Source organism: Aspergillus aculeatus (assembly GCF_001890905.1).
Source record: "Aspergillus aculeatus ATCC 16872 unplaced genomic scaffold ASPACscaffold_10, whole genome shotgun sequence".
NCBI lineage: Eukaryota > Fungi > Ascomycota > Eurotiomycetes > Eurotiales > Aspergillaceae > Aspergillus > Aspergillus aculeatus.
This window is the reverse complement of record NW_017962985.1, coordinates 1,020,331-1,031,839: the sequence shown is the minus strand read 5'-3', so window position 1 is coordinate 1,031,839 and position 11,509 is coordinate 1,020,331. Positions and strand designations below refer to the sequence as shown.

Below are 11,509 nucleotides of genomic sequence, written 5' to 3'. Positions count from 1 at the left end.
CAAGAATGCCATACTCTCTTTGCGGCTTTAACACGGTCAAACCCATTCAGTTAAAAGCTTCGGATCTTCGCATTTTGCACGTTGGATATGATATCTTCGAGAGAACTGAGTCTTCAAAGCCGAAGTACGTTTGACAAAATTGTATACCCATTTTTCACCCACAGAGACTGTGGAATTCGAGTTTCGTTTTTGGAGAAGGATTGTTGCCATATTCCGTACGTATGCCGGCCGAGGATGAAGCCCACGCTTTACAAGCGAGAGAATCCAATCTTTTAAAGCCTCTTCTTCAAGAAGAGTCAATTTCATGGAGTTGGCACGTATATCTGACCGTGCTTTGACTCCCTTAAGGCGTCGTTGCAGAGTTGAACGCGGAATATTGAAAACGCTTGCAGCTTCCTTAACAAGCGAAATTTCGCCATTTTGAATAGCCTCAATAGCGAGGCAGATACGGCCCTCTCGTTCCACCAAAGGATTTGATGATTGAGGCATATTTGGTGGAATTGTTGGTGGTTGAATTGCTTCAATTTCAAGAACGCGAAGACGACGCGCGCGGGTGCCCACTCGCTTGCCATGCCCACTCGCTTACCGATTACGTTATCGATCATTATTCTTAGTAAGCTGTATGAGCTTTGATTGGTCTATATATTGGCTATCTTGATTATTTAGCCTATTTCACTTTAGCAGCTGCCTTAAGTAGTTCAACTAACTTGATAGAGGTAAAATTCACTACTATATCGATGCATAAACAAGCAATAGCAGACTGATACATTAAATAGTGTAAATACCATTAACGTAATCGGACACCGAACCGGCACGACAGCTCCGCGTGCCCCATCAAGATCCTCAACATCCTCGACCACCTTGACCATCTTGAAGCCAAACAACGTGCTCAAATCATCGAATCACGCGTTCTTTTAGTATTTAATAGATATAATTGATAAAGATAAACATATAGCCCTCGCAGTTGAGGCTTTTCAACACGAAAAATTCTCTACAAAGGCTGCGTGCGCCGCAGCTTTTGATATTAAGATTAGCACCTTTAAAGAACGCTTAAATAGCATCAAATCTCGTCCTAAAAGAGATACTGATTACAAGAAGCTATCCTCAATTGATAAAAGCACATTAAAACAATAGATTTATAACATAGCACGCCGCGGATTACCTCTCAGAATCTGCAATACTCGATTCTCGGCTGAACTACTTCTTCATACAAAAACAAAGCCAAATCAAGATAGATCTATATCAGAGCACTGGGTTAATCGCTTTGTTAAACATCATTCTAAATTAGAGTCTAAATTTACCTCAAAATATAATTACAGCGTGCTAGATACAAGAATCCTCAGCTGATTCAGAAGTGGTTTAAATCAGTATATTCCACAATCCAAAAATCCAGCATTCTTAATAAAGATATCTGGAATATAGACAAAACTGGATTCCAGATGAGAATAGCTTTAACTGTACATATAGTCTGTGGCTCGAGACACAAGAGTCACAAACAAAGTACATACAGCCTGAAAATCGCAAATAGATAACTTCAATTATTGGAGTTTCAGCCTTAGGACTAGTTCTACCACCACAGATCATTTTTACAGCGCAGAATTACCAATCGATTTGATACAAGATCTGCCCAAGATCTTACTATATCAGCGTCGGTAAGAATAGATAGACTAATAATAAGCTTGGTTTTAAATAGCTTCAAAACGTGTACAACCAGTATACTGCTTTACAAACAGTCAGTTCATACCGATTAATGATTCTCGACAGCCATAGCAGCTATGCAACACAGCAGTTTGACCAGTTCTGTACAGCTCACAAGATTATACCTTTATATATGCCTCCTCACTCGTCTCACAAGCTTCAACCGCTTGATATTACATGCTTTGGGCCATCAAAAAAGCTATATAGTCAGCAGATTTATAAAGCTATTCGCGGCGGCGAGAGTTCGATTACCAAGATTGATTTTTTGCAGTACTATACCAATATACATACCAAGGCCTCTACTAAAACCAATATCCTCAGTATTTTTCATACTACAGGCCTTGTTCCATTTAATCCTCAGAAGGTCCTTTCAGAGCTTTATATACAGTTAAAAACATAAACTCCACCGGCTTCCTCGCATTCAAATCAGTCATTTTACCTCGGAAAAACACCTAGTAATCTGTACAAGCTGGGAAAACAGAGAAAAGAACTACAGGAACTCGCAGATCAAGGCCTTTCATTAATGATTACACATAAAATTATTGAAAAAGTAATAAAGACAGTAAAACAGTCAATACAGTCAACAATCTTACTTCAACACCAATTCAAGCAGCTACAGGCTATGGAGGCACGTAAACAAGAGAAGAAAAAAACCTCACGACGATTTATTAAGAACAGAGGCACTTTAACGGGCCAAAAAGACTTTAATATTACACAGGCGTGTAAAAACGAGACTATTCAGACTTCGGCTTCAAGGCCTCCCAAGGCACGCCGGCGGGCCCACTATAGGAGTAAGCAACATGACCGGTTGAAGTGCCCGGTTGAAAACACCAAGAATTGATGTATGTAGCCTTTTTGGTATGGTTGTAAAGCTTCACGGAGGTCAAGGGTGGTGAGGATCTTGAAGATTTTGATGAGGGCCGGCGCGGCCGCCAGTTCGGTGTCGCGCCGGTTCGGTGTCCGATTACGTTAGCGCAGTGCCATGACTTTTGGGACACGGCTCCTGTACGTAAGATTATATTCACCGCCTTCTATGCTAGGCCGTCTGTCCGGCAGAAACAGGCGGTGAAGTGAATGGCGGCCCAAGTGATGAAATAATCGACTTTTTGAATCAAAATAACATTTGACAACACAAGGACAGACAGACGCGCATCATGTCAAGCCTCACTCTGGTGACAGGGAATTGACACAAGTTCGCGGAGTTGAATCTCAGATCGAGCTTGTGGTGGAAGAGAAGGTGCCTCATAATGTCCTCATGATTGGCTGGATCATGAAATCCCTTCAAGAAGCAGAGGCTTGTGCTCGACAAGCCGGCGACTTCGTACGACGTGTGCAATCTACAATGAGGTCCACTCCTAGTGTGCAGGATTGAGCAGGAATTATGTGTTGTGTCTTGTGAATAGGGTAATGAATGAATACCACCATCCCCTCACTGACTTTGAAGTGAAAGTAAGCCCTAGAGTGTAGACTAATTACTCCTTCTAGCTCGATGATAGGCCAGAACTCCGGACTAACCTCCGTGGCGAGTTAGTGCTACCAGCACAAGTCCGCTGGGTCAAGCATCACCGTTAGCGCCTCATAACCCCGCTTCGCATCCTTTCAGCTCAATCCTTCAAGATGATCTTATCCAAGTCCAACCGCGAGTGGCCGTTCACAGCATGTTCCATGCAGTGAAAGGCTGGTAGCAGTGTCTGTCTGCAGTCAATCTGCAAGATGCCTGGTTGAACAAAGAGCCAACATCTTCGAGTAACAATGTCTTGAGCATCATATCTCCTGATTCAAGTATTCAGATCTTGAGCACTGGCCACAATTCAAGCATTTGAGAACCCGGCGGAGTCCGGAGTTTCCGAAGTATGCCCCACTGTTCGCTGCAGAAGCTACACATCCATGATTATGGGATTCAGAACCGGCGAGTTTTTCAGGATGTGGTTTGGATGCAGCCTACAGTCAAAGCGGCACCAAACAGGCAGCACAAGTTACGACTAATCATGACCAGGAAGACTCAATAATATACAGTAGGTTGTCTTCACTGTGAAACGCACCACATACCGCATTTGGCGACTGAGAGGCTCTGATAGCACCCAAGTCGTCAAAAAGTGGGTGGATATTTATGCCGCTAACGTGGGGTTCGCTTGCAGCCCTGCTAGCTTCGCTGATATCAGCACTAGCAGAGCTTTGACAATTCTGTTCCTTGCCCTGATCCCGGCGTGATAGCCGTTTTTGGGGAGTCTAGAGTCCTGCAGGATCCTTCAGCAGTCAAGCGAGGCATTTGTAGTTTCTGACAAAGACCTGATCCTACTCAATGCTGACGAAGTATGAATCCGGCCTTCAGCTATCAGCCTCAACTTTCTACATATAAATATGGTTTGCTAGGCACAGAGTACCAGTACGTATTGGAAGCCATCGGACTTGACACAGTTTTCATAATGCAACTCACCACTGCCCTGCTTGTGACCGCTGGCTTGTGCACCTCTGTGTATGGCCAGGGCTACGCTGACGAGTGTATCGACATCTACCTCAAGGAGAGCTGGTTGGTGGGAACATGTCCCACCAGCGACGGGACTGGGACCATCACCAGCAGTGTCTTCCTCCCCAACAAGATCACTAACACCGGCGGCACCCTCGGAGTAAGCACTTCCCCTTGTTGCTCAACTGAGAACTGAATGGTGCTAACTCGCAATCTGCAGTGGAAAATTGAGTGAGACTTACAGACCTGGGAGTTCGATCGGAGTAATAACGAGATGTGTAGTGGTGCATACTCGCAGTCCTGCGGTGAGTGTCAGCTTCTCGCCGGTGGAGGATCTTTAGATTGCCTCTGCGAGGGTCCTTACGGGACAATCAACAAGAACACCACTTTGAACCTGGGTAAGTGCTGCGCTCTTTTCAGAGATAGTGTCATGCTGACGAGGCGGTTGTAGAGGAGCACATTGCCAACTATGATGGACATCTGCTCTCCAACCTGACGGGCAGCGTCACCTCCATCCCCGCCAACTCGTCGTGGCCTGTTCCATCGGACTTTGATGTGCAACTGCAGACTGCGAGCTCCAACAACAACTGTACCACAATCGGGGGGTATATTTCGCTGAACGATCCGCAGGACTGCTACTATCTCAATGTGGGGGTGCAATACTACTTTTATGCTGCGCAGACGGTCAACAACCAGGGATGGGAGATTGCAGCATACCATGACAGTACATGCAACGGTGAGCCTGCGGGGACGTTTACTCCAGACAACGATGATATCTGCCTCACCTTTCCTGATGGCGTCACGGGGTTTTCGGTGACTCCCCTGTGGAATGCCGATTGAGGCATTAAAGCAGCATGATATTCAGGCACCAAGGCATTCAGACATGCAGCCATCGATTGTGTGAGTCAAACCATGCAAACATGCTTAGTCACCAGATGGTCCTTCTCTTCCTTCCTTTTCTAAACCACGAGAAAAACACCATCTCATTCCTTGATGTACTTCCAAAGGCTTGATCAATCGATTCATCAAATAGCTTCATCTATCATATTTAAACTGTTTATTCTCTTTTCAATGCCACTATCTCTCAGATTCCCCAGACTCGTTTCACCTCTCCATGCCTCGAACTCGAAGCCACAGCCAGCTGGTGGGGCAGTGACCGTGGCCTGTGCACTGCCCTCGATCCCTGGCTGTTAAATTTTCAGCCACTGACAGCTTTTTCGTAGACTCATTCAGGGACTAGCAACTAGTAGGTTCTTCTCGTGTTCATCATTGGTGAAGCTGACTCCTTTTTCAGGGTCTTGCCGAGCCTCAGTACAAAAGTCTGCTGACTCTGATCCCTTTCCCCCCCTCCCACAGTCATTACTATCATTCCTGGATGATCTCGCATTAAGTGGATCTCAATCAGCCCGACCGCCTACCCAACAGGAATTAGCCACTCAAATGGGGGCGAAGTGGAAGAGATCAGAATGGGGGAAGCTACGATCGTGGGTGGCAGAGCATAACAAGAAGGGTACAGAGCTTCCGGATACTGGTGTCACCACCTACACTCTTCAGTTGTTTCAGCAGCCCCGGAAAGGAAAACTAGACTTGACTCGGAACGGCGCGTAATAATAATGTTTCACAACATAACAGTGTAATGTGATTACATGTACTATAGAATATAGTAATGTATAGACATATAGACTAATATACACGGAAATATGGTCGTGGTTACCACATAATCTAGAGAACACAAGCCGGTCCGTTGTAGACAGGATAATGATACAGACGTTGCACACCCCAGGCCCTTCTTTCATACAGTGATTGAAAGTTAAAGACTGTAAGAAAGTAGGAAAATAGTTTTTCATAGTATGTCAAACCCTATGATCGTGACACGCCCATTTGCTAACCCAAGAGAAAGTACAGTATCCTTAACCGCAAAACATCGAAAAGGACGATATTCAGCAGGAAGCCATAAGGCCCTGTCACCTCGTAAAAAAACCCAAGAGTCGGTGACAGATATAGAATAACTGGTACTGGATTGGTTCAACATTGAATTGACAGAGCTGGAATGGCCGGTCAGTGTGCGCTGTTCTACGCCCGTGGCCGTGTCCCAGAGTTTAATAGTGTCGTCCCACGAGCCCGACACCAGTGTCCGGCCGTCCGGCGAGAAGGCCACTGAGGTGACTAATTTAGAATGGCCGGTCAGCGTGCGCTGCTCGACGCCTGCAGTTGTATTCCAGAGCTTAACAGTATTATCGTCCGAGCCCGATGCCAGCATCCGGCTGTCCGGCGAGAAGACTACTGATCTAATTAAATTAGAATGACCGGTCAGTATACGCTGCTCAATACCCGTGGCTGTATTCCAGAGCTTGATAGTATTGTCCCCTGAGCTTGACGCTAGTATATAGCCATCCGGTGAGAAGACCACCGAGAAGACTGAACTAGAATGGCCGGTCAGTGTGCGCTGCTCGATACCTGTAGCTGTATTCCAGATCTTGATAGTATTATCGTCTGAGCCTGACGCCAGTGTTCGGCTGTCTGGTGAGAAGGCTACTGATCTGATAAAATTAGAATGGCCGGTCAGTGTGTGCTGCTTAACGCCTGTGGCTGTATTCCAGAGCTTGATAGTATTGTCCCCCGAGCCAGACGCCAGTGTACGGCCATCCAGCGAGAAGGCCACTGAGAAGACTAGACTAGAGTGGCCGGTCAACGTGCGCTGCTCAGCACCCGTGGCCGTGTCCCAGAGCTTGACAGTATTATCATCCGAGCCCGACGCTAGTATACAGCCGTCTTGTGAGAAGGCCATTGATCTGACCCAATCAGAATGACCGATCAGTGTGCGTTGCTCAGCACCTGCAGTGATATCCCAGAGCTTGACAGTACTGTCGTTTGAGCCTGATACCAGCATACAGCCGTCCGGCGAGAAGGCTACCGATCTGATGAAATCAGAATGGCCGGTCAGCGTGCCTTGCTCAACGCCCGTATCTGTATCCCATAGCTTGACGGTATTATCTTCCGAGCCCGATGCCACCATGCGGCTGTTCGGTGAGAAGGCTACTGATCTGATTAAATTAGAATGGCCGGTCAGCGTGCACTTCTCAATACCTGTATCCGTATCCCAAAGCTTGACGGTGTTATCGTCCGAGCCTGACGCCAGCGTCCGGCCATCCGGCGAGAAGGCTACTGAAAATATTAATTCAGAATAGCCGGTCAGTGTATGCTGCTCAACACCCGTGGCTATATTCCAGAGCTTGATAGTATTGTCCCACGAGCCCGACGCCAGTATGCGACCGTTAGGTGAGAAGACTACCGAGAAAACTAGATTAGAATGGCCGGTTAATGTGCGCTGCTCAACACCTGCAACTGTGTTCCAGAGCTTAACCGTATTATCATGTGAGCCTGACGCCAGCGTCCGGCCATCCGGTGAGAAGGCTACAGAAGAAACTGAACTGGAATGGCCGGTAAGTGTATGCTGCTCAATACCTGTAGCTGTGTTCCAAAGCTTGATAGTATCATCCCCCGAACCTGATGCCAGTGTACGGCCATCCGGTGAGACGACTACTGAGAACACCGAATTAGAATGGCCGGTCAGCGTGCGACGCTCGATGCCTGTAGCTGTGTCCCAGAGCTTAACAGTATTATCGTCCGAGCCCGACGCCAGTGTGCGGCCGTCCGGCGCGAAGGCCACCGAGTGAACAAAACTGGAATGGCCTTCCAATGTCTGCAGACTTGGGCTCCAGGAGCTTTCCACTGCTATTTTAACTGCCAGTTGATCTTTGACTTTGCTGTAGAATATTTGCTTTATGATGCTGTTCGTCGGTGCAAATATAAGACCAGCGCGGTAGAGCTGTAGTGGAGCTATTCCTGCCATATAACTATTTTGACGAGTAAATCTCCCTGCGTCATATAAAAAATCTGATAACTCAGGGCCAACCTGTGTCTAAAAAAAATTAGCTAGTATTCTAAGCAGCAAAGTATAAACTTACACATATTCGCAACTTTAATATATCTATTGATACAATTGCTTCTGATATCTCTCCAATCAGAGCTAGTACCTCCAACCAGTGAAGAAAGTGCTTCTGAAGAAAAGAGAGAATATTATAGTCTATGATCTGACCTTTGCTCTGTTCAAGATGATGAACCCAGTAGCGACAGGCGTATTTCAGATCAGCTGTAATATACTTGTCGATAATCTGAGGCTCAACATCCTTATACTGTGTTCCATAACTTGGTAGTTTGCAAATATTGTCTTCAAGCCGAACATTCATTACTCTGAGACAATGCAATGCTATGTTCTCATGTGTCTTTTGCGTATTGATATGAAATCGGCTCCGTGTAGCCAGGAGGTAATCTCGGAATGAAAGGTGTAAAATGCGAACTGGTGCCTCATGATCGCTTGGTATATGGAGGACCGAATGTAAAGACTGCAATACTTCGCTGATATATTGTGTTTCCAGTTCCAGAAGAGAGGCTAGAGACTGAATCGAGAGTGGGTCAGAAAGAAGAATGATAGCACCGACGATAGTGTGAAAGTCTCTGAGAAGGTCCTGTAACTCCTCCTTGTCATTGCCCAGAAAATTATATAGGATGGGCAAATAGATCGTGTCCATCTGGCCTTTGCCTGTGCCTTTAAATTCGAGGAACTTTTTGAGCCGCCGATCCGGATGTTTCCCTTCTTGTATAAACCGACACGCTGTGGCCGCAAAGATAAATAACGGGACAGCCATTTGCGCTAGCTCTTCTCTCTTATCATTTCCCGGCCAATTCGGCGGAAGAGAGCAATCATGCTGTATCTTCGAGAGTTTATATTCCAGAAACACGCGAATATCATGTTCGATCATAGGCTTAGGCAGCTCATGAAGAATCAGATCACGATAATCCTGGTGATTGTTGAAGCCATGACGAATTGGAAATTCAGGTCGACTGGTCAGAAACACTCGAAGATGTACAGATTTGATATCCTGCATCTTAAACAAGAGGTGAAGTATAAGTTGCGAATCACTCTCTCCATCACATTCGTCCAAGGCATCAACAACGATTATGATTGTTGGAGTTGGGTGAGGTTGCAGTTTTGTAAGTGGTTGATAAAAAAGCTTTTCAAACTGAATATTCAGGGATTTCGTCATGATCTCTGGATTATTCTCCACAGCATGCAGGACCTCCTTCTTCAGTTCTGGATATTCATTCACTAGTTGTTTTGTAACAGTTGATATGAAACGTTTGGAGTTACCACGGTCGGCTTCGCCTCGCTTGAAAAAGAATGTAGCACCAAGTAGTCCTTGTTCTTGAAAAAAGCGAGCAACAGTCCGTGCAATTGTAGATTTCCCAGTCCCCGCCATTCCATTCAACCAGAAGATAAATGAACCTTTTGATCGGGCCCACATCGAAACCTCATCAAGAAGACCTGTTCTGGTATCTGGAAGACAAAAATCCTCATGCTGATTTATAAAAGAGTCAAAAGATGCTCCTTCCGCGAAACTTAATTTGTCGAGATAAGATTGTGCAAGAAGCTGATTTGTAGAATCGGCTAATCCATTAATCCTGTGTAGGATATTACTTGCATCCTGTTCATGGCGAAGGTAGTGATCCAATGATATCCATTGATTCAACTTGATCTTCTCAGCCTCGGCCACAGCCTGAAGTATGGTGAGTGATCTCTGAAGATTATTCGTCACTGTGTTGAATATCTTCTGTCCAATACTCGCGTCATGTATTTTCTGTATCTGGGCTGTATAGCATAAAATAGCTTTATACAGTTTGATTAGTGCCTCTTCAACAGGACAACTGCTTGTAACGGTGTTTCTATTCTCGTAGAAGTTCTTTTCAATAAAAGCTCCGTAGGTAAGGATTTCCGCCAGGTACTCCGATGATTCAAACAAGGCTTCGCGAGATGCGGAGTAGCTTTTCGCCATCTAGATATTTGCAAGAGAATGTGTCAGTAACAGCCTGTATTAGATTGAGTATAAATCCATACTGTCAGACCAAGTGAGACAATATTCCAGACACTAGCTGCATGCTGCGTCGGGTCGAGTGCAGCCACTGCACCTATAATATCTTTAAATGAAAGTGCTGCATTAATAATTTTCCGTGAAGCCTTGTGAAAGTTTCCATCTGCTGTCTGGTGATACTTTTCATACTCCTCCTTTGTTATTTGGATAACTTGATCGATTGAGTTTCCCAGAATATTATTCTCAGTACCTGGCTTGATCAGCTTCTTGTTTATTGACAAAACATGCCGCTGCGATTTATCAAGCTGGTCATAAGCAGCTTGCCATAAGTCTCGGGGCCGCGAGGTCTGTGTTGACTGAATAAGCTGGTCTGCAGGCCTGTGAGGGAGTGGCTGGAAAGTATCGGTAATGGGATTCTTTTGGGTCTCTTTGTGCCTTAATTGGGTTGCCGGCTTCTCGGTCTTTTTCTGCCGGTGAAATAGATGGTTGAAAAAATTGCCAGGGCTTGACATCTTTGATAAGTGTGTGAAAAGACTGTTTTGCAATGAATCTTGTTGAATTTGTTAGAGTTATAGAAACAGGGGAAGAGCAGAGGAAGACGGGGAAGCTGACATCGTTGGTCGATACTCGCGCCAAACTAGTTGCTGAGCTGGCAGCTGGATAGCAAGCATGATCCTTGTTTCAAGTTGGCCAGTCACAGCGGCGGGGTTGCCTAACTTCCGAAACACCCGGTTATCCTCGTCTACAGCCGGTGCCACGTGACTTATCACCTATGTAAGATAACAGGGACATAAATACCCTTCTCTACCCTAACGTAATCGGTAAGCGAGTGGGCACGGCAAGCGAGTGGGCACCCGCGCGCGTCGTCTTCGCGTTCTTGAAATTGAAGCAATTCAACCACCAACAATTCCACCAAATATGCCTCAATCATCAAATCCTTTGGTGGAACGAGAGGGCCGTATCTGCCTCGCTATTGAGGCTATTCAAAATGGCGAAATTCCGCTTGTTAAGGAAGCTGCAAGCGTTTTCAATATTCCGCGTTCAACTCTGCAACGACGCCTTAAGGGAGTCAAAGCACGGTCAGATATACGTGCCAACTCCATGAAATTGACTCTTCTTGAAGAAGAGGCTTTAAAAGATTGGATTCTCTCGCTTGTAAAGCGTGGGCTTCATCCTCGGCCGGCATACGTACGGAATATGGCAACAATCCTTCTCCAAAAACGAAACTCGAATTCCACAGTCTCTGTGGGTGAAAAATGGGTATACAATTTTGTCAAACGTACTTCGGCTTTGAAGACTCAGTTCTCTCGAAGATATCATATCCAACGTGCAAAATGCGAAGATCCGAAGCTTTTAACTGAATGGTTTGACCGTGTTAAAGCCGCAAAGAAGGAGTATGGCATTCTGATCAAGA

General features: G+C 45.7%; 2 protein-coding genes across 2 annotated transcripts; one reads left to right on the top strand and one right to left on the bottom strand.

The window, feature by feature from the left end:
* Positions 1-4,124: 4,124 nt before the first annotated feature.
* On the top strand, positions 4,125-5,005 carry ASPACDRAFT_61598 (CVNH domain-containing protein; the record flags this gene model as incomplete). The annotated part of the gene is made up of 3 exons (XM_020203671.1): positions 4,125-4,325; positions 4,464-4,563; positions 4,617-5,005. The coding sequence occupies 3 exons, from the start codon at positions 4,125-4,127 to the stop codon at positions 5,003-5,005; spliced, it is 690 nt and encodes a 229-aa protein (XP_020055243.1).
* Positions 5,006-5,856: 851 nt separating this feature from the next.
* ASPACDRAFT_121692 (uncharacterized protein) lies at positions 5,857-10,667 on the bottom strand. The gene is made up of 3 exons (XM_020196460.1): positions 10,122-10,667; positions 8,134-10,059; positions 5,857-8,087 (listed from the first exon to the last, which is right to left on the bottom strand). The coding sequence occupies exons 1-3, from the start codon at positions 10,605-10,607 to the stop codon at positions 6,009-6,011; spliced, it is 4,491 nt and encodes a 1,496-aa protein (XP_020055242.1). The 5' UTR covers positions 10,608-10,667; the 3' UTR covers positions 5,857-6,008.
* Positions 10,668-11,509: the final 842 nt, after the last annotated feature.

Bases quoted from the DNA above. Each gene is read 5' to 3' on its own strand.
- ASPACDRAFT_121692 (XM_020196460.1), bottom strand. From the start codon at position 10,607: ATGTCAAGCCCTGGCAATTTTTTCAACCATCTATTTCACCGGCAGAAA. The intron at 10,060-10,121 runs GTATGGATTTAT...GCAAATATCTAG, and splicing joins TTGTCTCACTTGGTCTGACA to ATGGCGAAAAGCTACTCCGC. The intron at 8,088-8,133 runs GTAAGTTTATAC...AATTTTTTTTAG, and splicing joins TATTAAAGTTGCGAATATGT to ACACAGGTTGGCCCTGAGTT.